The 25,268-nt window shown below is 37.6% G+C and overlaps 1 protein-coding gene across 1 annotated transcript in view; it reads left to right on the top strand.

Annotated features, from left to right (window-relative positions):
• LOC137924533 (protein madd-4-like) overlaps positions 1-25,268 on the top strand; it is a 187,099-nt gene that overhangs the window by 84,591 nt on the left and 77,240 nt on the right. The window contains exon 5 of the mRNA XM_068767922.1: positions 2,840-2,956. Within this exon, the coding sequence (XP_068624023.1) occupies positions 2,840-2,956 (117 nt within the window). The remainder of the gene's footprint in view (positions 1-2,839; positions 2,957-25,268) is intronic.

Below are 25,268 nucleotides of genomic sequence, written 5' to 3'. Positions count from 1 at the left end.
TCAACACGTGTTCCACCCCTCCACGGGGCATCTTCAGGAGTAATGTTACACCGATTAGTGCCTAGATGACTCTGTGTTTGGCACTTACTGCATTGGCGGAAGTACCTATATATTGGTCCTTTTCCAACGATTTTTTCGATCCTTAAAATAGTCAGGATACCTTTATACCGGTATAGCCTTCAAGAGCATCTTAGATTCGGTTTTTATATCATCAATCTTGTCCAAATTACCCCCCCACATTGGTCTTTTAAGCTTGCTATATAGCCAGAAGGAGCACGGAGCCAAAACAGATCTATAGGTTTGTTGCAGAACGAACTCAGTTAATTTTATTACGCTTTTTTTGACAAAATTTAAATATTTGATAAAAACACGTGTTATTCGGATATAATAAATCTTTTTGAAAAGGTTGTAGATAAACCTATCTACCCTACCTAACCCTATATAGTTTTAAATGACAATTTCACCTTATTAATCACAGTACAACTGGATCAGTTTTCTGTTTCACTGCAAAAATATTAATGTAAATCAAGCTATTTTAGTTATATGACTTCATTTAAAATATAATATTGATGCAACTGCAAATCAATGCCAAGACAGAAGTATAGATTGCGTGAAAATGTAAAATGATTTTCTTTTGACTCAACCGCCACAGTTGCTTTTGTACTCTTCAATTCACTCCAATAAACAGTGCCGTTCGTGGAGTTGTAAGTGAAAAACTGAAAGCAATTAATTAGGACATTTAACTGACGTTCTATTGAGTGGTTCCACTCGGAGAGCGAATTGAAATAAAAAAAAGAAGTGGAGAAGCCACTTAGAAAAACTTTTTCTCGAGAACTAAATTTAAAGTTTATTTTATAGCAAAAATACAACTAATGAATAGGGAGTGCTTTCAGGCTGTTTTCCAGTTTTAGCTCCGCGTTCTGTGACTATATAATTAGTTTGTTTTTATCTATTTTCTGATTCTGCAGTAATGGCGATACGGAAAAAGATTTTAATCGAAATAAGCTTTTCACAATTTACCCATAATCTTAAGTTCGTTTATTCAAATGTTACTTCGTTCGTTGCAGTAAAATAAACTGCTTTATACGTATTTTTTCTTATCGAATCTTCATATCCTTGGTAAGAAAAGGGCCAATATTTATCCACTTCCGCACATGCAGTGGTAGTCGTGCAACAAAGTGCACCGCCCGCCAGCCCGCTGACTAATGCGTATGCGGCAAACAATGCGAATCACACAACCGCCACTGCCAAATCACTCAACACGTGTTTCACCCCTCCACGGGGCATCTTCAAGAGTTATGTTACACTCTGTGTTTGGCACTAATCTAAATCTGGCGGGCGGTGCACTTTGTTGCACGACTACCACTGCATGTGCGTAAGTGGCTAAATATTGGTCCTTTTCTTACTTAGCATGGACTTCCGCTAGGTAACGCCTGATTCCATTAAATATTCATATCCTTGGCACAATGTTCGAATTTCCTGTATACGAACATTGTACAAAATTTCTTTTTTTTTCTCATCCTTTCACTCTTTTGTAATTTAAACAAAAGCCAATGTTTTATGTCAAACATTTTATCCAGGCTAACCTATTTTAGAAAGTACTTTATTTTTAATCATTTAATTTCTTTGAAGTACAAAAGTACTTAGCATAACTTCGTCATCCGTAGTAGTTTCAGTTCATAGATGCCCACTGCAAGACATAGAGCTCCCCCAAAGATATCTCTGGAGTATATATGATAATCCTCACGCTTGGCAGGCGGGTTGGCGATTGCAATAAGTTATTAAAGTAAGCAGAGGACGATACTTCCTATCCTATGGAAACTTATTGTTGCAACTTGTGTCTATAAATTAAAAACTCTTGAATGCTATTATAATATTTATTTAATTCAATATTTCGTCGTCATTTAAACCCATAGAAGCCCACTGCAACGCACAGGCTATCTATGGGAGACATGTCGCCACGCTTGGCAAGCGAGTTGGCGATCTTGTGATATCATAGCAGAAGCATGCAGAAGACGCTGCTGTCCATATTCTGGAAATTTATTTGTAAAGTGTCAATCCTGTATAATTATTGCACAAAGTGTGAATTACATAACGTTGTATCCCGGGAATGAAACCTGCGACTTACGATCGCAAGTCTAATTCCTCTACCGATCGGTTACCACTGCTACCAACTTAGCATAACTTAGTATAATATAATGCTGTATTTAAGTAACAATGCGATAATTTTTTTGTGGTTTTGTGGCCACCATGAGCCGGTGTACGCTTCCACTATGTGAACTGATGATACAGTAAAAGTCGCGTGAAGTTGCTGATTCAGGTAGCGCATCACCGTTCATCGTGACGATTGTTGAAATAGCTATATGCCATGCGGCTATCGGCTGTAAATATGAAAAAAAAACAAATGAATTAATCTACTACCGTTTAAATACATTTGTGACAGAGATAAAAAATGTTTTGTTGCTTCTTGAGGAAAGTAATTATGAACGATTTCAATTTGAATCTAGTTTTTATTGAATTGGGCTCTTCTGAATATGGAATATGTATACAAGTAAAGTCTATTTACGACACAAAATGGACGGTAAGTAAATATAAAATTATATTTTTTTGACTCTGTGTTTGGTACTAATCGGTGTAACATAACTCCTGAAGATGCCCCGTGGTGGGGTGAAACACGTGTTGAGTACTTGACGGTGGCAGTTGTGTAATTCGCATTGTTTGCCGCATACGCATTTATCAGCGAGCTGGCGGGCAGTGCAATTTATTGCACGACTACCACTGCATGTGCGGAAGTGGCTAAATATTGGTCCTTTTCTTACTTATATTTTTTTTCGTTCAGACGGTTTCCTTGGACGACGACGATCGTGTGGTGGTTGCGGTTTTAGCAGCGAGGGTCTCCGACGGGACCAGGTGTCGACCGGGCAGCCTGGATATGTGCATTGACGGACGATGTCAGGTTAGTACCTTCAAGTGTTATAAATTAACTACATTTTATAAATCGAAACTTTTAAAAATTGCTTGGTTCACTATTATATAGAAAGTAAACATTTCTTTTCAGAGACAAATACGTAATATAACATTTTGAATTATCCCAACGCAAGAGCGACGCGTTCTTTTATATCTAAAACTGCTATGCAGCGATTTTGCGCTCCAAGTTTCAGTCTGTAGCTCTATGGAAGTGAACGTTTTAAAATCGGTTAATATATGTCTAAATGAGATATTTGCTTTACCGATGATTATTTGACCTTTAATTAATTTTTTTTCTCTATTTCTTTATTATCTCTAAGGCAAGTGCGATCCAAGTCAATTAGGTATTACACCATATTTATACCGTATAAATTATTATGTATGTTGTACACATATACATATGTTTATGTATGTATGTTTTGTCTGTATGTACACGTTAACTAACAGTATTTACCCCTTCACTGTTATCATACTATGGTTGTCTGGAACCAACCGCTGCGATGCTCTCCCGGAATATATCTGAGAAATCATAGACTGTTGCCTTTGTGTACTTCGAAGGCTTACTTTGCTTTTGACTTACGACAGTAAGTACGAGCCTTCGAAGTTCGACTTTATATTTCGCATACATATGTAAAACTATTATAATTTTAACTTTTTTGACAAGCGAAGCTTTAATCGAACATCTGCATATATAATTACAAATATAATGTATTTAATTTTTCCTATAGGCTTTGTTAAAAAAAAAACATTCAAAAATTCACGACTGATTTAACATTCATTTAAATATGTATTATACATAGATTACTATCAGATAAGAACGTGAATTCTATGGAGAAGAACCTGTGAAGAAGCCATAGTTACACTTTAACCTGTTATAAATCTTCTATTTGTTATATTATAATCAATATGATACTAATCCTTGGCATATTTATCTTTAGAAATTGCCTTGTGTGATAAGACCGCGCTTTGTATTTTTTCTTTACTATTATGGACTTATATATATATATATTTAGCGTTTACAATAAAAAATATCAACTAACAAATAAAAAAAATAACTAAGTGTGATTATATGTCCCGCAGTTTTTGTAAGTTCTTGCATGACTTGCTTAACTATCAAAAAGTTAAGATCGCATCACTGTAATATACAATCATAACTATTTTGATACTTTCACTTATATCATCATCATAATTTCAGATGATGATCACAGTTGAACATGGTCTTCAACTTAGATTTCCAATAAGGCCTATGTCCAGTATTTTTCAACGGCCTTAGCATGGTTGTCTGTTCGCTTTGTGAGTGGGAGTTTTACGACGGTCTCACAGGTCCGTGGTCACTTCAAAATCATAAGGCTATGTTTTCTGTGCGATGTGTAGCCTGTTGACTGCTACTTCAACTTGCCAAGCAGTTGGGTTGTGGCGATTACTTTCTTTTGTTTTCAAACCTAAGACGATCGTATAGCAATATAGCATGTTTGTTAATAATAATGTTATAGTGGTGTTCGATTTTCAAATAGTAACATTTCGATGTTCGATAAAAAAAAAAGAAAAAACAAAACAATTTGTTGAATAGACTCCAAACATGGGACGGTTCAATCCCATCGACAAATTGCCGCTGCGTTAACGGGAGTACTTCAAATGAGAGTGTTTGTTTTTTGTTTTCGCGTTTATTTTTTTTTATTCCACATTCTATTTATTCGGAGTTAGTAAATACTGGCTGTAAATTTATTATTTCCAGTACAACTAAGCCATACGGGTGTTCAGTAACTAATCTAGGTGAGTTTAAACGAAATTTAATCCGTTCGCCGCACGTGAATCCGTTTTAATGAAAATAATGTTTATTTTTACGCTCTGCGCATATTTTTTAAATTAAATTCATGTTAATATGGAATACTTTTAACGCTTTATATACTGTTACAAAGCCGAGTTACAGTACACAATAATAAACACGAAACCCTAGGATCAAGGAGCGCCGTTATTTATAAAACGCTTGACCTTGAAGTTTTTTTATTAATTTTTGTGTACGGTTCTCGAAAATTCTAACCGAGCACCATCTCGAACTTACTAGAACCTTATCCGTAGTATAAACAAGTGTACTCCCCATGTCGGTTGTCACTATTGTTTTTTGAGTTATAAGATTAAGATTTACAATCAGTAATATAAAAGTGACTATTTGGTAAGTTATTTGGTCAATGATTTCTTGAGCGATTTGGAAGCTAAGTTTGGACTAAGCAAAAGTAAGCTTTGTGAAGTAGGGCGACCATCTGATTTGTGAATAAAGGACTCCTTGTGAACCAGTGGTGTTTCATTCCAAATCAGAACCCACAGTATTTAACAATATAAACAAAAACTCTAAAGATATAAAAAAGGCAGTGTACGGTGCTCGAGGTGCATGCATGCATGCATGCAAGCAATGCATTCGGTTCACCTAAACTAACCAGACACCTAGCCAACTTCCTAACCAAGTCTCTAATGGTCCCTAAAGGATTAACAGACCTGTACAATTTTTTAATTTTTCCGTCTCGTGTATTTCGTAAAAAACTGTATTTATATAATGAAATTCAAAAATCGGTTCCGCAGAGGATTTATTTTTGACTGGCTATATTCACTTTGTGCTAGCAGTTAGCTGTTCTTGCTTTTACAGCTTCTTTAGATTCGGGGTTGGCGGTTCGGTGATCAATTTAAAAAAAATGAAATAAAATATTTTAGAGTTCTATTGTTTCTGAAGATGTTAATGCTGTTAGCCCTAAGGCTGTTACAGCTTCATCGGTACTGAGTTTACGGAACGGAAGGGATATTTTAGAGGAATCATCATCTACCATATATCTATAATTTTAGTGACATTATTAATACCGCGTTGTGAAAAATGTCTCCTTATGTTGTAGCGCCATCTAGCGGACAATGGGTGTATTAAATATTGATTATATACATACTTCTTGCTCTTTCCTTCTTTTGCTGCATACAAGTTCGTCGCTTCAGCTATTAGACGCCCAGTGCAAGGTATATACCCAGAGACCTCTATAGGTGATACACCATAATCGCTACGCTAAAGAGACGGAATGGCGTATATCTCTAAAACGAAAGCTATTAAAAAAAAAAAAAAAAAAACAAACAAAACATGATATAAATTTCAAGTCTAATTTTTATGACTCTATAGAGAAGAAGCTACGAATTATAAAATATTTACTAGAGAATAATGTCCATTACACCTTAGAATGCCGAAATATGACCAGACTGAATGATACTACAGCGAAGTGTGATACATTCACACCATGACATTACTTTTGCGCCACCTGTTATTTATGTATAAAAATTTCTCGGCTTAAAGTACATCGCTGGGAAACTACGTCTTCTGAGTACCATAATACCACACTACGATCACTAACTAGTCTACCAAACGTGGTGAATATCTATTATTCTCCCATAGATACTTTTGGGAATGGCCTATGCCAGACAGAGGACGTATGGCTGAAAAACTAAGTTATATATATATATATATACATATACACCCCCAAAATATATACAATTCGGGTTATTGTATTCGTAACGTATTCTTCCCAATTTACAATACGAATGTTTATAGAAAACAATAGCATCTCGTTACAAAGGAACTGCGGAGCGGAGTTCTCCAGTTATCTACACGTCATTTTTAACGAGACGGTATTTTTATAAGATAATCATAGCGACATGGCCTACTTTGTGACAGCGTTTGATAAATGCGACGCTACTCGGTAAGGAAATACACCAAAAAAAAAAAGAATTTTCTACTTTCTTTAATGACCTCGGCTTATATGTGTGCGTGATGGGTTTTTGTGTTCATATGTACATTTATAAATCAACTGTAGCGGAAGTCAACCTTTAAAGTTGAGGAGGTATTTACAGTGTATGTATACAGATATTGCGTACGACAAATTCCCGGAAATTACATACGTAAAACATGAGGACGACGTTTGAGTCGACCATTCTACGATGACTAACACGTTTTGATACCTGAAATATTTATTAGTTATTTATAATCGATTTTTGATGAAACTTACTTTATTTGTGTCTTGTTTAAATTTGATACAGCTGTGAAATCAGCAAATAATTTTATATTTGTTTATATCAACGGTACGTTAAAAACCTTATTTTAATAACGTAAAGTCAAATATGAAGAAAAAAAATTATTTAATGAAATCAGGCGTTACCTTTCGGAAGTCCATCCTAAGTAATAAAAGGACTAATATATAGCTACTTCCGATTTACACAACTACCACCGTTAAATCACTCTACATGTGTTTCACCCCTCCACAGAGCAACCTTAGGAGTAATGTTAAAAAATAGAGAGAGTGCGTCGAAGTTATAATAATTTCCCTATCTTCTTTCTTGCATCAGACAGCATGTCGCGCGAATTCGCAATCCACATACGGTTGAAATCCTTTCAAACTCCACATCGCATTTTGAAAATACTTTTATAGTGCGAACAGTAAAGGTGTGGAACTTCTTTTTTTTTTGATATCGGAAGAAATCTTCAGGGTGGTGATAACATGTTCTTTGGGGGAAATAAAGGATTATGTTGGGTTTTTACCCACTAAAAACCCCTCAATGGTTATCTTCGGTACCTTTGAAGGTGCCGCCGGATCCTACCCCTACAGAACTGCTCCTCACTGTGCCAGTATACAACCCTGAAGGAAACTATGCCTCCCCCAGCATCCTCGCTGTACCCCAGCTACACGTGATCACTTCACGTTGTCGCCCTTCTCGGGTTAGAATTGGGTGGACGATGAAGGCTCCAAAGTACGCCCGCGAACTCGGTGCCATTTTAGTTGCTTCCTACGACAGACAAGGAATATCTTAGACCTGTACAGTGAACCCAGGCTAAAGTGTTGAAGATATGGAGCCCAGCCAGCGTATCAGCGTCGTTGTTTTCAGCTAACCATAACTAGGGAGTCTTGAAGTCAAAAGAGGTTCTAGCCAAGCATGTAGCATCGTTGACCTCGTCGTTGCTAAAAATCAGACGAGACAAAGGCTTTGCCTATAGTTAATAGAAAAAAAACAACACCTCTCTAATAATGGAATGGACCTAGGTAGAAGTGAAGGTTCTCTCCGCATAACTTCCAAATTTGAGACCCCTTGAATGTTTTATTGAGTTAACATCACATCGGAATATTTGTGGAAACGTTGGCTATACAAGAATTTCTCAAGCAATCGTCTATTGTAAGCATATTTCTCACCACTCCACCCTCGTTTCAAAGAAAATTTAATTTCGTAAAGGATCGCTTTGAGATGTAAATTTTTAAAAGCAATTATGGTTTTTTTCATTAAAACTGAAAACGAATTCTTTAATTCTTCTTTGATAAAAAGTAACTGAAAAACATTGCTCAATCTCGACTGATACCTTAGAAATGATAATTTCTATATTATGCTTATAAAATATTTCCAGCATTACCATGAAGGTGTTAACTACATATATAAATTTCATTAAAAACATACTTTACGTTTTTTACTTATTTATTAACAAAACTGTTCATCATTTATTCCTATGTCCCCAAGATGAGACAAAGGGCGTCCACAGTACGTCGCCATCCCGAGCGGTCTTGAGCCTCGCGCTTTACTTCGCTCCACGTCATTCCAACTGCCTTCACTTTTGCAGTGATCGTTCGCCGCTAGGTTTGCTTTGGGCGGCCAGGTCTTCGCTTTCCTTGAGGTTTCCATTCTAGGGCTTGCCTCGGTATGTGATCAGGGTCCCTTCGGAGCGTGTGGTCTATCCAGTTCCACTTGCGGCGTTTGATCTGCTAGTCGATCGGCATCACACCGCAGCGTTTCCAGAGATCTACGTTGGAGACTTTTATTTACTGTTAAATTTAAAATGTCTAAAATATAATATTCTAAAATTTTTAAATAGAATTCGTCACAAATCTTTTCGAATGCTTCACTTAAAAATAATTTTCTGATTTATTTTGAGATATTGACGGTAACTTATCTAATTAGGTTCTAGCATCACTATAAATCATTACCTTTACTTTGGACTTGAATTTACTTGGTAAGTAATTGTGAAAAACTTTCTATTGATTTTATTTTTAATTTATTTACTTGTGATTCTTATTTTAAATACTATTGCTTATTTTGCTTACTCTCGGTCGAAGTAGATGTTGTTAGCTCGAAGGCTTTTACAGCTTCATCAGAACTGAGTTCACGAAGCAGAAGGGTCTGTGAACTTAAAAGCAGATACTACCTAGTGTTATAATTTGTATGTTTCATAAGTTACTTGAATTGGTCAATAGATGGCGGTGCTTTATATGATATACATTTATTGAAAGGCAATCAAGCGAATAAGGAGAATATTGTTCTAGTTTAGGCATATTCCATATCTCTAGTAATGATTTTTAAAACACATTTTCCTTTTTAATAATCGGATTAGTGTTATTATTTTTTTTTTAATAAATGCCAAAAGAAAATGTTTGTAGCGACATTCTGCATCTTTAGCTAGCTGAGAACCCTTGCCCACATAATCTCGATTCATTTTTGATGTCTCCCTTGACTGTCGCCCTTCTGTCTCCCTTGACTGTCGCCCTTCTGTCGCGATGCAAACATGATTGACAGTAACTACACAAAAATACTTGTGATCGCTTCGATTGCAAAACGGACTCTGTTGTGTCAACAGTATAGTGTCACGTTATCTTTTGTGGTGCTTTTGCGTAAGCAGCCGAAGCGTGAGCAACGAACCAGTATCTATGTTAGATTCACACATGAAATAATGAGATATTACTTTTTGGACATCACGTGAAAACGTTTAAAATACTAACCTACTAACTACAAAAGTCAAGAGAAGTCCCAAAGACGTACTCCTCACGTCCATCACAGGGTTCCCACCGAACACGCACCACACCACACCCGCTGCAGACACTCACAACACTGCAAGCGCTAACCGCACACTACCAGCGACCACTTCATCTAGCACACTCCGCACGGGACATCGTGTCATTCACAATATAACAAAATACTGTTCACCACACCACAACACACGATCTTAGGGGGTAGCCGCCCGCTCCCTAACCGCGAACAGCATGGGCAAATCGAGGTTGTATCCGAATCCATCCTTGGCTCGACTGTAGTCCACGCTGCCGTCACAAGCCGCATACCCATATCAACACTACACAGCTCTACTCAGGTAGAGCGCTCTACTGCGTGTTTACAACTGGAATGCGTCTGTCCATCTTCTGTTTTTATTTTTAAGTTCACGGATCCCTTCGCTCCGTGAACTCAGTTCCGTTGAAGCTGTGAAAGTCACCGGGCTAACAGCATTAACTTCAACCGAAACCAAGTAGCAGTAGCGATTGCAGCGTTACAAAAAGTTGCCTTGAACAAAGGGCCTTAAAGTATTGTTGCTTTCTGATTATCATATTTTTGGAACAATTACTAGTGAAACTCGATCATTGAATTAATTAAAAAGATAAATAAATAATCATCACCGTGTAAGTTGATATACATCCACTGCTATGGATCTCCCCATCGACCTTGGATCGCCCATATCTAGTAACTTATCGTCGTCGATTCATCTAGAACTTACCTACGCCGCGTCTGCCATCTCGTGATCGCTATTCACGAATCTTCGGTCCCAGCGGTCGTTAGTTTCGAAGTGCCCTGCCCACTGTCACTTCTGACAACGAATTCTTAGAGCTACCTCAGTGACCTTCGTTCTTCAGCAGATCTCTTCATTTCTAAAAAGGGTACGATAAGATCCACGCATAGTTATACCTACAAGCAGAAACAGGTACATGAATAAGGTTATTAAGACTAGATATGAAAGAAGTTTTACTTAAAAGAAAATTATAAGAAATGAAATGTAAATAAAAGTTATATATTTCTCATATAATTTGTGATACTGTAATAATCTTTGATTTAGAAGTGTGAACGAGGGAAGGAAGATATGTGAAAGAAGATATGAAAGAGAATGGAAAAAGGAGATTGTGAAGGAATGTAGACAGAATGAGAATATTATATATAAAATATATTGCCATGCAATTTATATGAACAAAATAAAAAAATAATAGAATGAAGTTAATAATTAATATTAATATAAATAATCAAAGTCACTATAAACAGAAAAGCTAATAAATCATTCTCACATTTAGCTTACGTGATATGTGCACATCAACGGAGTGTGGGCGTTAATTGATTACTTATATGAATCAGAACTTGACAGTGCGTCATATATGGTAGTTGATTAGGGTGAACACTGACAGACGTATTTCGTATGATATTCCATATTAAATCTTTTCTATTTATATATTGTTCTTCAAATGATCTTCGCTATATACGTTGATAACATTAAAAGTTAAGTAAATTTATTTCATTCAAAACAAACGACTTAAATTTATATTCGATCTTTCAAAATTTTAACCTTGGCCTTATATGTATAAATATACAGGGTGATTGGTTACAGATATAAAAAGTTCAAAGAGTTAAGCATAGTTTAAGTTAGAATGAAGTATTATTTTTTACATATATCTCCGAGCAACCTGTATAAAGTTACTTCTCTAAAATATGTTACATTTATTTTCTTTTTTTTTCTTTTTAAGAACATATTTAATAAATGTAAAATATTTTATAGTGCATTTTTATGCGACAGACTTCAGCTAGTAAAAACTCTACAGGAATAGATAATAAATATTCATTTATTTTATTACGACTTGGTCTCGATTTTTTATCAATTGTTTTTTTTTATTAATTCTGAAACCATTGATTTTGGAAGACACCCTGTCTTTCTTTCTTTTAGCCGATGGACGCCGACAGCATGGCATGGGCTTCCCTCAAATGTCGCCGCCATGATTGGTATTGATACTACGCCGTTTCTACCTTTCGAGAACTGCACATTCATCCTTTTAAAAGTTTTACATCTAGAACCAATCACCCTGTATACTTTTTGAGATCTGTCAGTCTGGTATTCACTCCATTCATCTGAGCATCTGGAGCCTGATTTTGCAAAACCGAACCTCGTGTTTTGATTCAAAAGATGGCGGCCTCCTACGCCGAGTGATCCTTTGTTTGTTATAAAATGGTTTTTCCCTTCAAGAGCCCACTGCTCTTGACGTCAATTAATTATATTCTAGGGCACTTGTTTACGCAGCATGTTTCCCTGTATTTCTTCTGAAATTGTTAATTTAGGAAGCACTTACTAAATGAGCTTATGATTTTCAAGACGCCGATGAAAGCAGAAATAATATTATCAGTGAAATTTGTTACACTCGCCGCTATTTTGTAAATATTAAACGCGAAAATGATTTCTTTATTTAAATCGAAAGTAAAGTTTCAAGACGATTTTATTTAAAAAAGAATAATAACTACATTCCATACATCTGTACATGCTTTTATGTATGACAATAAATAATTATCATACATAAAAGCGCGTGTAGTAACGGGCCGTAAATTATTTAACCCCTAATTCATTTGTTTTTATTTCTCTGTTTTTTTTTTGTTTTGCAATCAAAGCAATATTTATTGTATTTTTAAATATGTATTTATACACACACATGTCTATATATATATATAGGACCAATATTATCAGGCGTTACCTCGCAGAAGTCCATCCTAAGTAAGAAAAAGACCAACATTCAGCCACCTCCGCACATGCAGTGGTAGTCGCGCAACAAAGTGCACCGCCCGCCAACCCGCTGATAAATGCGTATGTGGCAAACAATGCGAATCACACAACCGCCACCACCAAATCACTCAACACGTGTTTCACCCCTCCACGGAGCATCTTCAGGAGTTATGTTACACCGATTAGTGCCAAACACAGAGTCTCTGTGTCTTTTCTTAATTAATTCCATAACAGCAACATGTGAACATATACCTAGTTGTTATGTAATCAACCCATATTATTTTCAAATACAAAGTTCCGAGTAAATTCTAAATATAAAATATATTATTAGTTCTTAAATATAAACACGAAATATAAAGGATTTTGGAGTTAAAAGCAAGGATATCAATTAATTTGCTTATAACATTACTAACATTCAATTTATAATTAATAAACGTGTTTTAATTATATTTTAACACCTTATTTATGTACAAACAGGAGGATTAGTTAAGGATTATATTTTTGAAGCGAATTTGCTTAAATTTAAAACACAAAACGCAACTAAAATAATTACACTACATAAACACCGTCGCACTTTATGAAAGCTTCTTAGTCACGAATCATAATCAAATTTTCCGCCATCGCAAACACAGAGTTGAGAACGGAGGGTGTATGTAAATTTTCGACGCCAAGTTCAATTTGGCTTCCAACACAAACACACGAGAGTTGACTGAAATATCTTTATCTAAATCATACAAAACGTGAAATAAAATTTCAATTTGATATTAAATCAAATTCAATTTAATTCGTTACGAATTTTATTTAAATGTTTACATAGGTTATAATTAAAAATAAATTTATAAAAAAGAAATCTTATATTTCAAAACGATAATAAAAATAAAAATCAGTATGCACAATGCCACCTATATAGCTGATATAAACTATGTCAATGAGTTATGTATGAAAATAAATAATAAATAAAAACTCTTCTCTCCGACACTACTGAAGTAGAATATAGAAAAGTCACTAATATTTAAAAACATTAAACACAAAAAAACAAACCAAAAAATATATATAATACACCAAACTCTCACTTTATTTTAAATTTTGTCTTACATATAAAATGTTAGAACACCTAATAACAACAAAAACTTAAAAAATGACACATTAATTACAGTATATATATATATATATATATATCAGTATATCGACATAATTGCTATAAATTAAAAACATTGTGTTGACAGTTATTATAAGGTAAAGATAAAGATAAAATTAATTTATTTAACAATGGAACTTTTAATACAAGTCTTATTGATCATTATCAACTTATTATTTATCTTTTTAATCTATATTATTTTTGACTCTACTCTCTCTGCTCTCTAGTCTCTGGAGAAGAAGCAGGAAGAAGTTCCACAACAACACATCTTTTAATAAAGTTTAGAATATATGCATATAAACTTTATCAAATATGGCATCAATGATCAATCAAAATACTCAAGTGACATCACTGCCAAGGTTTCTTGTCATTTAAATATTCATTTATTGTACTTTTTAATTTACTTCTAATATACGTTTTGAATTCGGTAAATGGCAATCCAATAATACGGCATAAAAAACATTTGTAGAGCGCCGCGATGGTTTTATGTCGAATCGAGATTCTTTCTGTAGCGATTCACTATAAAATAAATGGAATACTAGAATCATTTTCATAATGACATCCAACAATGGTGCGGCTAGATGAGAAAAAAAAAAGATATTCACAGCGCATAAATAAAAATTACTTTCTCCCAACGACCTTTTCAAACTTTTCAAATACAGCGGACACAAATTTTTAGATTATTTTCTTTCGTTTCATATTTTTCTATGGTTCAACTTTATGCCAAGTTATATACGTACGTAATGCTGGTGTGTAGTTTTAACCCACTTTTAGTTTAATAAAATTTCAGAGGATAAACATTGCAAATACTTCTTGAGTTTATGAAACAAATTTAACGACAAGTAGACATTTATAGAAAACTGTTCGTTAAATCAGCCTATGTAATATATCAGCTAGGGAACAGTTAGAGAAAAGCGTCATCGGCATCTTAAATTCTACGATCAATGTGTGTCAGTTGTGATGAAATATGATACACTTCGGGCCCCATTTATTGGTTCACAGTTTCTATGATAAATACCATCACGTGGTGATGACGTAAGATACTCCAGACCCCATTGATAAGTCCACAGTCACTCAAAGAAATGGGAAAGTCTATGCTCGGAATATCTCTACGAGAGCACGTCGGAATTGAGAAGATACGTAAACATATGTAAGTGACAGTCACAGTCCAGAAGATTGGCAAAATGAATTTGCAGAAGGTAGTAGAGGAGATCACGGATCATCTAGCACAGTAGAACGTCTTGTTGGAAATCTGTTTAAACCTATGTTCTGCTACTGACATCAACGACTAAAATGATGATATTTATAATGTAATAATCTGATATGGTTTCCAAAGGGGCGACCGTCTCGTGGTCGGTAGGCGCAGCGTGGGTATGCCTCTCACTAGGTGGACTGATAGCCCAGCGGTAGAAGATTGAGACTTGCAATCGCAGGTTGCGGGTTTGATTCAAACCGTCCCGCGATACAATCTTGTAAAATACACAATTTGTGCATTAATTATACAGGATTGTCTCTGCCCAAAAACAAGTTTCCAGAGAATGGGCAGCAGCATTCTCTGCATCTTATAATACCACACTGATATCACCAGCCTAACTGCCAAGCGTGGCCTATGCCCAGCAGTGGGCTCGATGTACTGAAATAACTAAAAGTCCCTGTTATTCTAAGAAACGGGGTAAACGAGAGTTCACCTGAAAAGGGGGCCAGAAATAAATGATCGTATGTAAGATGAAATAGAAGTTGTGAAGAACGAAAAAAGCACGAAAGAATTTGTGAAGAATAAAAGTAAAATTAGAATTAAAAAATTTTAACTATAAATATGACTTACCAGAATTTGACAGGTACCTGCACCACATATGGTAGAGGAAACGTAAGGAAAATATATAAAAAATGTCATAAATATATAATTTTTTATAAGAACAGAATAAAATATTTATTGCATATAAATAAGCGGCAACCCTAAATAAAAGAACACCTTTTTCCTACCATATTATGTCGAGGGATGACATTTATATGGGATAAATGAAACGCCTTTACCATACCGTCACTAAAATTTTTTCTTGATAAATTTCTCCATGGATACAATCTCTTGGGTATATTTCCATTCTTCAGCGTTAAACCATTCGGTATATCTATTGATTGCACTTTATATTGTCAAAAGTATGGATCCTTTTCTAGCCAAACGAAACTATAGTATCTATATGTTTCAATATGGATAACTCGGTGACTGGTGGAAGAATAAATTTAATAAGATGTATAATATTATATTCCAAGGTAGTCTGAACGAAAGCGATTATTCGTATATACAGCAAGTTAATTAGTCACACTTATATAGGGGATTTACTACAGAATTGTATAGTTGAAATTATCTCCACCCGCCCTAAGCGTTTTGCTAATACACCTATCCCCCGATTTACACGGTAGACACGTTCCTGAGAAAAACGTGTAAATCGAAAATTAAAAATTTTCAAGTCAAAACCGTGTAAATCAAAAAATTTGCAGAAAATGCATTATTTTGCAGTTGTGATTTTTTTTCAATATTTTTAGGTGTACACAGAAATTAAAAAAATGCATTGACAAGTTAAAATATGTAATATATTACGGAAACACTGTTTTTTTATTTAATTACAATACATTAAAGATAAGAACAAAAAATAAATTACTCTCATTCCTTATTTCGGAATCGAAGGTTCGAATTCACTTTCATCGCTCGAAGTTATTTGTGCCGATTCGATGTTTGAAGCATAAATATTTACATTATGGGAGATAGTAATGACATCGGTTAATTAAAAAAAAAAAAAAACTTATTTGGAAAACCGTGTAAAACCAAAAACTTGTAAAACAAGTACCGTGTAAATCGGGGGATAGGTGTATACTATTATAGTGTAAACAGCCAAGGAGAAAAACTATCGGCGTCATTGTTTCCAGACAATTATAACTTAGGAGTCTCCAATAGATCGCTCGTGCAATCGACGCCGCTGGGGCGAACGGTTCTCGAGGTATGACCACAAGCTAGATGTACCGACGACATAGCTAAAGTCTCGGAAAATCCCTGGGGGTTACACAGGCCCGTTGACCGAGGCGATCTTTGTGGAGATCTTTCAGTGGGCGTCCATCAGCTGGAAAGAAGTCTTCGAGACCAGTATGAATAGGTTTCTTCTAGGCAAGCATGTACCATCGCAGACCTCATCATTTAACATCAAGCGAGACAGAAGTCAAATTCTTCGCCTATAAATTAAAAAAAAACTTTTATATATGTTAAAAAGAGTAACACCTTGTATTTATTTATTTACACTACATTGTACACCATAGATAATAGGAAAAAATGAAACAATTTATTTGTTTACGAGAGGCGGTCTTATCGCTCGAGGCGATCTCTACCAGACAACCTTTGGATGGAGATGAGAAACATGAAGGAGGAAGCAGTTTAGAGTGTTCATACATATATGCATATATTAATATGCATTTATACATTTATGTGTATAATCATATTTACGTGGAAAAGGTTAAGTCTATCAAAGTAAATTTAAAACAATAAAACATATATTATTTATATAGATAGAATAAAAACATTAATGAGAAAATCCGTAGGCGTATCAAAGACAGCGACAACACCACATGGATGAGGTCAGAGTGATAGCAGGCTGGCCACATATCGCACCGAATATATGGCCACTGAAGGCTTAGTTACTGTATATAATGACCATGTATTCCGAAATGGCAGATGTAGCCGCAGCCCCTATTCACAACGTGGACACATAACCTTAAGGTTGTAGGAAAACGCTGAATAGAGCCGGTTTTTAAACTCTTCTCACTGTTTATAAGAGAGTTCCATGTTAAGCCAAGAACATTCTATGCTGAAGTAATAATTATTACTAAATTTCTTGCTACGATAATTCGGGAGGTATTAAACAATTTTTTTTATACATACATAAGTTTAATAATCGTAGTTACGTGATATAAGCCATAAAATATCAGAAAAAAAAGACATGAATTTACGTAATATAATTATATTTCGTGAAATCATTAATGAAATGGCTCTCAAGGATTCCAAGTGTACTTCAAATATTATTTCTCGAGAGCACGAGTCGGGCACTGAAAGGCGTTTCGCCGTAACTCCTTATCTAACTGATAAAGGTTTTCCTTTCTAGATTGTTCTTAATATTAATTAATTAACCTGTCTAACATTTGTTTAAGGATTTGCTGAGAAATTTAACCCAACGGCTTACACTTACACTTTATTATAATAAGACGATAATAGAATTTACTAATAATATTTATTTACTTACATAAATTCTATATATTTTTTTCACTGTTCTTTGCTAGGTATAAATCTGGACTAAACAGTTAGTGTCATTATCCGTAAATAAGAATTAAAAATGTACCTTTAAAAAATTACGAATAACAAGAAGAAATTTATGGCAGAGAAAAATGAAAAACCTGATTATACATATCACATGTGTGTGTGTATGTGTAATGTATGAGTTATCATGAGTGATTAAACCGCATAAAAATCATCACCATCATCATTTAGGTCGTTAGACTTCCACCGCTGGATATAGATTATCCTCTACAGATTTGTAATGGAACCGGTTGGAAGCGGCCTGCAACGTCTTCCGATAATCTGACTTTACTGTTTTACACCTCTCATTGTTTCACTCTTACTTTTTCCTTACTATCTTCTCCAATGGAATCCGTAGAAATTTTTTGAATTAAATAAATCCCAACTTGATCTATGTTGTTGTGGCTTATAAACTGTTGTTATACCTACTGCAAGACTGTTTCAAGCAAATGTTAAACAGATTCTCACTAAATAGGATTAAGGAGATCATTCGTTAAGGAGGACATCATCACCTCGTGGATTGACGTTCTGTCTATGCTTACCGATCGAGTCTAAAGCAATATCTGTTCCACACGCCACATGACCTGCTCACCGTCACTTCAACTTGCCATTTTCCTGGTGATATTGCGGTCTCTTTCTATCATCTATGAATCTCTTTATTCCTCATTCGACTTCGTCACATCCTGAACATAATCCTGTCTATGATTCATTGCATTGCATTAGGATATTTAATATATTTGATATTTATTAAAAATTACGTGTAAGAAATGGACTAATATATAGCTACTTCCGCTATATAGCAGTAGTCGTGCAATAAAGTGCACCGCCCGCCAATCCGCTGATAAATGCGCATGCGGCAAACAATACGAATTACACAACTACTACCGTTAAATCACTCAACACGTGTTTCAACCCTTCACGGGGCATCCTCAGGAGTAATGTTACACCAATTAGTGCCTAACACCTAGTCCCACACGCTAATCAGTGATTTGCGGGCTGGCGGACGGTGCACTAAATGCAACTACTGCTACATAGCGGAAGTAGCTATATATTAGTCCTTTTCTTACTTAGGATAGACTTCCGCAAAGTGGTGCCTGAATCCATTATATAAAAATTACGTATTTATACAAACAAATAACATCATCTTTATAATATGAACATACAGTGTTTGTGACAAGATACAAGAGAGACTTATCTGAAAAAGATCGTAACATTTATCGAACATTTATATCCCCTACCATTTGTTTTCGACAACAATTCACGATATGCAGATCCATTATTAACAAGCACTTTTAAATGTAAAGCGGGAAGTAAGCTGCTTTTGTGGCGGCGTAAAAAATGGGTTTTGTCTATATCTGAATAACGAGCACAGGCGAAAAAAAAAACACGGCGACGGAAAATTCTCATTTTCGCCGGTCTGGTATGCGTGAGTTCTTTTTTTAATTTATCTTTATACTTGGCCATTTTTTACGCTTTGTTCCGTAGCGACAAAAAGGTGCGTGGCATATGGTATGGGATTAAATTAAAAATATATATTACTACACGAAAACATAATTAATTATTAAAACTGAATTGACGTAGATAAAAGATTCGTTAAAAAATTATAATTTAGTATATTAGGTGGACCGGAAAGTAGTGTCGCTTTTTAAGTTAAATTCACACGACCACAATTACAAATCAACAATATATTCACTTTTGTTATCAACAACCTTTTGCCATTTAGTAAATAAATTCACGCCGGTGAGCGGTATAAATCAATCGGGCTTTTCTGTAAAATATGTCGACAAAAACGACTTTAATTTCCGGTCGCCATGATATTTTAAAAGTCATTGAATTTTAGTAAAAAGGAATTTATATAGTATGTGAACTCACGTATTACTATCATCATATCTCCAATATGTCTGCTTGGAACAGCTTGCAGCTAGACAAACTCACGTAGAATGTATCAATTCATACCTCTTTACCATGACTTGATATAAAAGTATATAGTAAAAGTGAGAAAAATCAGGACCGGATTTAGGTATTAGCCATATAACTTCGAGGAAATTTTTAAGGACGACCAATTTTGAAAATCAATTTAAATTTCGAATTTCAAGTCTTACCAATTCCTCAATCGCCCAACGAGCCATGTAGACGACTATGCGTGTAATTTTGGTCCGAGATAGAACTAGGGATGAAAAGATTCGTACAGTAATGACAATAACCAAAATATCCCATTAAGTTGGCAAGTTAAACTGGCAGTTGGCAGGCCACAATTCGCACAAAAATGGCCGCTTGGGACTTACATTTCTGAGATCACAAACCGATAAGTACAGTCTAGAATGTCGTTATAAATTCAACTTGGTCCCATAAATCTATGATCCTTGTAACATTGATAAGATGTCACTCGGTGTTTGGCACTGGTCGGTCTAACATCTCTTGAGCATTGCCCCGTGGAGGGGTGAAACACGTGTAGAGTAGATTAACGGTGGTAGTTGTGTTACGCATTGTTTACCGCACGCGCATTTATCAGCGGGCGGGCGGGCGGTGCACTTTATTGCACGACTACTTCTGCAGAGCGAAAGTAGCTATATATTTGTCCCTTTCTTAGTTAGAATGGACATTGCGAGCTCAGCGCTTGGAGTGTTCGGACGTGTCTCACGACTTTCCCGCCTCCCTTAGAGCTGACTTGCAATTAGGTTCGCTATCTTGCACCCCAGTGCAAGATATATCGGCGCACGCCGTTTGGAAGTGCGGATCTGTCCTCGTGACTTATCCGCCGACCTCTCGGCTGTAGCAGCCCGCTAAATCCGCGCTCCTGTGCACGGATTCGCTACGCTCGGCGTTTGGAGTGTCGGACGTGTCTTCGGACTTCCCCGCATCCCGTAGTTGCCGACGTAGTGTCCGCTTCTTGCACTTTTCAGTGCAAGAAAGACCTGTGTACAGCATTTGGAGTGTCGGACGTGTCTTCGGACTTCCCCGCCTCCCTTAGCAGCTGTCACAGATTACTGTTTCGAACTGTAAAGAACGTCTGAAGTCGTCCCCGAGAAGCCGGCAGTGATCGCACGTCCAGTCTGCGAACGGTCGCGGATTGCGTTGCTCCTGTCCCTTCGGTCCGGACGGCTCCTCCGTCGTGCCAGTCAAGAAGCAAGCCGCAAACCGAACTACGCGTTCGGTCAACATCCGTCGGCTTGCCCGCTCCCCGCGCCCCGCGCATCGATACACGTCGCGCGTCGTCTCCGTCAACGGGGTGGGGTCGCGATCCGCGTCGACTTGGCACTCCCCCCCCCCCTCCAACGGCACCCCCGCGCGGATCGCTTAGGGTAATTAGGTAGATAAGGCTAGGACCGTTAGGCGCGTTACTACGGACGCCGGGTGACGCCGCGTCCGTACGACCGTTTAGGGTTCTGTCTTCGCCGAGCGTAGTTCGATTCACTGACGCGTTGTGACGCTCAGTGACGCGGGTCTACCTCTCGCCGGACACCGCTGTCCGGCACAGGGGAACCCAGTGTGACCTCAGAGGTCACTTCAATTAGATTTCGCGTTCCCACGCTCTATATCGTTCCGCGCGTACGATAACCCCCGCCCTCCCTCTCTGTCGTAAGGCAGGGAGGTGCCGCGTGTTCCTTATACACCTTTACAATGGCGCAATCATGGCGTCACTACACGGGTCCTCCATTCGATCTAAAATCTCCCCCTAAGTCTTAAAAGGCCGCCAAATCCAAGGCCGGCGCGAAGGATCACCCATCTCGCTTCACGAGTGACTCTCCGCAGTCACCGGACACCCCAGTTCGTTACGAGAAGCAGCCCCTTCCTGTAAAAAAGCCGGACGCGGAAGACGACTCGTCGGACTACACCTCCGGGTCCGAGTTTCTCGACTCAGACTCGGAGATGGAGATTGACGAGTCGAAATCTGCGTCCCGGTTTGACGAGTTCACACTCGTCACAGGAAAGAGGAAGCGCTCACTGCGAGCTACTCTTTCACCTACGCACCAGGACAGTTCTAAAACTGCCTCCCCTCCGAAAAAAGCCGTCCGCAAACCATCTCCGACGGCTACCTCCTCAAACCCGACCGATCAAAGGTCCGCTCAAGTCCCTCAACCTAGCGGAAATAAACCCCCGCCGCCCGTCTTTCTCCACGATAAGCAAGCGTGGAAATCAGTCCACTCATGGCTCCTCGCCAATGACATGGGCAAATCAAAGGCCAAAAATACCACTCAAGGTATTATGGTCAACACCCTAACTGTAGACGACTTCCGTCGTTTCACTAGATATTTACGTGAGGAAAGCATCTCCTTCCACACGTATGCCCTCCCCGAAGAAAAACGACTTCGTGTCGTTATCCGCGGCCTCCCGCTTGAAATTGATGTTGCCGATGTCATCGACGACCTCAAACAGGCGGGTCTCCCAATAATTGATGCGAAGCGCATGTCGTCGCTTCGCACCAAACTCCCCATGCCACTCATCATGGCTACCTTAGAACTCTCCGCCGAAGGGAAGCGTATCTTTGCCCTCAAAGATATCTGCTCCCTGTCAGGTGTCTCATTCGAGGCACCCCACCGTAGAGGCATCGTCGGGCAATGCCACAGATGTCAACTCTACGGGCACTCCGCCCGCAACTGTTTCTCCCGCCCCCGGTGCGTCAAGTGCCTAGGGGACCACGGGACAACAGATTGCCCTCGTCCCGCTGTTACAGAGACGCCGCCCGCGTGCGTGCTCTGCAAATCCGAAGGCCACCCAGCCAACTATAAGGGCTGTCTTAAGGCGCCTAAAAAACGCCGCACAGGCCGCCGCCCCCCGCGCCCCTCAAAAAACGCAGTCCGACCCCCCACCTCAGCCCCCGCGGCAATAGTTTCGAAGCCCACTTCGAAACTTACTCCCCCGCCACCCCCGCCGGCCACTTCAGCTTGGGCGAAGCCTCTCTACCCGAGAAGCAAGCCCGCCTCATTCCCTACCGCTCCGCCGGTTGCCCGTGAGCAACCGAAACCCGCCAAACCCGCCACCGGGTCCCCTTCACCAGCCGAGGACCTCAAATCCTTGGCACAATACCTCGCCAATATAGATTTTGACGAGGTCTCCATTCTCGCTGCGAAACTACGTAAAGCCTCCGGTCCCTCGGAGCGCTTTATGTGTATCGCAGAACACTCGGCCCTACTCGCCGCTCTTAAAGCAGAGTTTAAATAAACTTTGCTTCCCCTCTCTCACATTATGACGTAACTCTCACATCGATTCTCGTCGATTTCGATGCACTTACATGCACTACTCACTTACTCATAATACGGCGGCCGCGTCCGCCTTATTCGTTTAAAGCGAGGGCGGTCCGGAGAGGCCCGTGTCACTCCCGACCGCCGTGTAGTCCTCGCTTCGCGTTACATAACAAACACATTCATACACTACACTATACACCTATACGGTTATAGTCCCTCACGTTTGGTCGTCATCGCCGCTACTGTGGTACGTTCCGCAGCCCATAAAATTTCGGCCCGTAGACCCCTGTTCTACGGGTTCCATTTAGATGAAGCTGTAAAAACCATAACCGGTTAGCAGCAATAACTTCACCAGATATCGTATCGTATCGTCGTATCGTTAGAATGGACTTCCGCGAGGTAAGGCCTGAATCTGTTAGATATAAGAGGAGTTTTTCCTACGGGAAAAATAGCGTAGTCGTAGTATTGATTCTAGTTTAAGTATTTGCACCATTCTAGAATTATTATGTTTACATATACAGTAATACCCCGCATGACGCGAGGGATAAGTTCCAAAAAAAATCGCGTAAACTGAAATTCGCGTATAACGAGGTTTATGATTAAACATAGTCAAAAATTATAACAAAAATTACAAATTATTTTAATCAATCACTTTAATTCTAGGAACACTTTATGCAACACATACTCTTATTTTTTATGGAAAAATACATCTAATATCTTTTGGGTAACGTTTTGTTTACGTTCTTGTAAAATACGTTCATAACACCCAACACTGTTTTTAATTGTTTGATAGATGGTCAAGACAGCATAGAGAAGTTGATGACTACATTATATTTATACGGACTCTTTCGCGTAATTCGAGGCATTTGAGCGCGAAATTCGCAATTCGCGTTATAGTGAAACCGCGTATAACGGGGTCGCGTAAAGCGGGGTATTACTGTACATTATTAATATATAATACAAAAGTAATACATTTGCCAATTAACAAAAGCACATTTTACATACATTTGTTAATACGTTCGTAACATTTTTAATATAGAACGAGACCACTCCATTTTGTTCGAGTGGCAAACGAAATATTACAAGGCTTAACATTCTGGGCCGCATAGTTTTAATTTTAGAAACGGGAGCAAACATCGTACCTAGACAAAGGCGTACCCGGTACGAGCATTGTAATTTATGGTCCAAGTCACAAGAGATCTATTAGTTTATTTTTAAACGGTTTTATTTAGTTCGACCCGTACGGAATTTGTTTATTTGGGTCAAAATTAGAAATTGAAATCTAAGCACCTTCCCGCTGTCAGATTGATCTGAAATTTGGTACACACATTTAATTAAGATAACAATACGATATAATAACATCAATAACATTATAAATCTAAGATGGCCGCCGATACAAAATGGCGGATTACATATTTTTCCTTAATCCCCTCAATATGGGTATCAAATGAAAGGGCTACACTAGTAAAACACGATTATTATGTCAAAATTTAAAATTCAAGATGGACGCCGTTCCAATATGGCGGACTAGGTACATATTTTTCTACAACCACCACAATATGGGTATCAAAAAACCGTTTAACTTAAAAGTTTTTTAAATGTATTTATTCATTCTTAAACTCGTTTATTACACATTACAAAAATAAATGATAAAAGTAATTTTCTTATACTGAATACCGACAAAAAAAGTAATATTTTCTCTTATAGTGATTTATTTATTTACGGTAGCCTTAGCGTATATATATACAGGCCGACAGATGGCGCTAAGTGTTCGTAAGAGAATAAGTAACTTAATCTCTTGGTTTTGTTCCACTATCACAATCACTGTCAAGCATTTTAAACTATAGTTATCACTGCGAGAAATATGGCTACATAATGATCTTCTTCTATTTTCAGCTAATAGTCGCTCACTGCACGACCTAGGCATCGCTCAAAGATATTTATTGTGGGATATACCACAATCGCCACGCTAGGCAGGCGGGTTGTCGATCGTATTGTGGTATTGGTAGATATAGTGGCAAGAACAGATTAAAGCAAACAAATATATTTTTAATAGTC

The sequence above is a fragment of the Battus philenor genome, unplaced genomic scaffold, assembly GCF_028537555.1.
Source record: "Battus philenor isolate CCGP_79_NKW_IND1 unplaced genomic scaffold, ilBatPhil1.0.hap1 SCAF_24, whole genome shotgun sequence".
Classification (NCBI taxonomy): Eukaryota; Metazoa; Arthropoda; class Insecta; order Lepidoptera; family Papilionidae; genus Battus; species Battus philenor.
The sequence above is the reverse complement of the archived record's forward strand: the minus strand, read 5'-3'. Positions and strand labels throughout refer to the sequence as shown.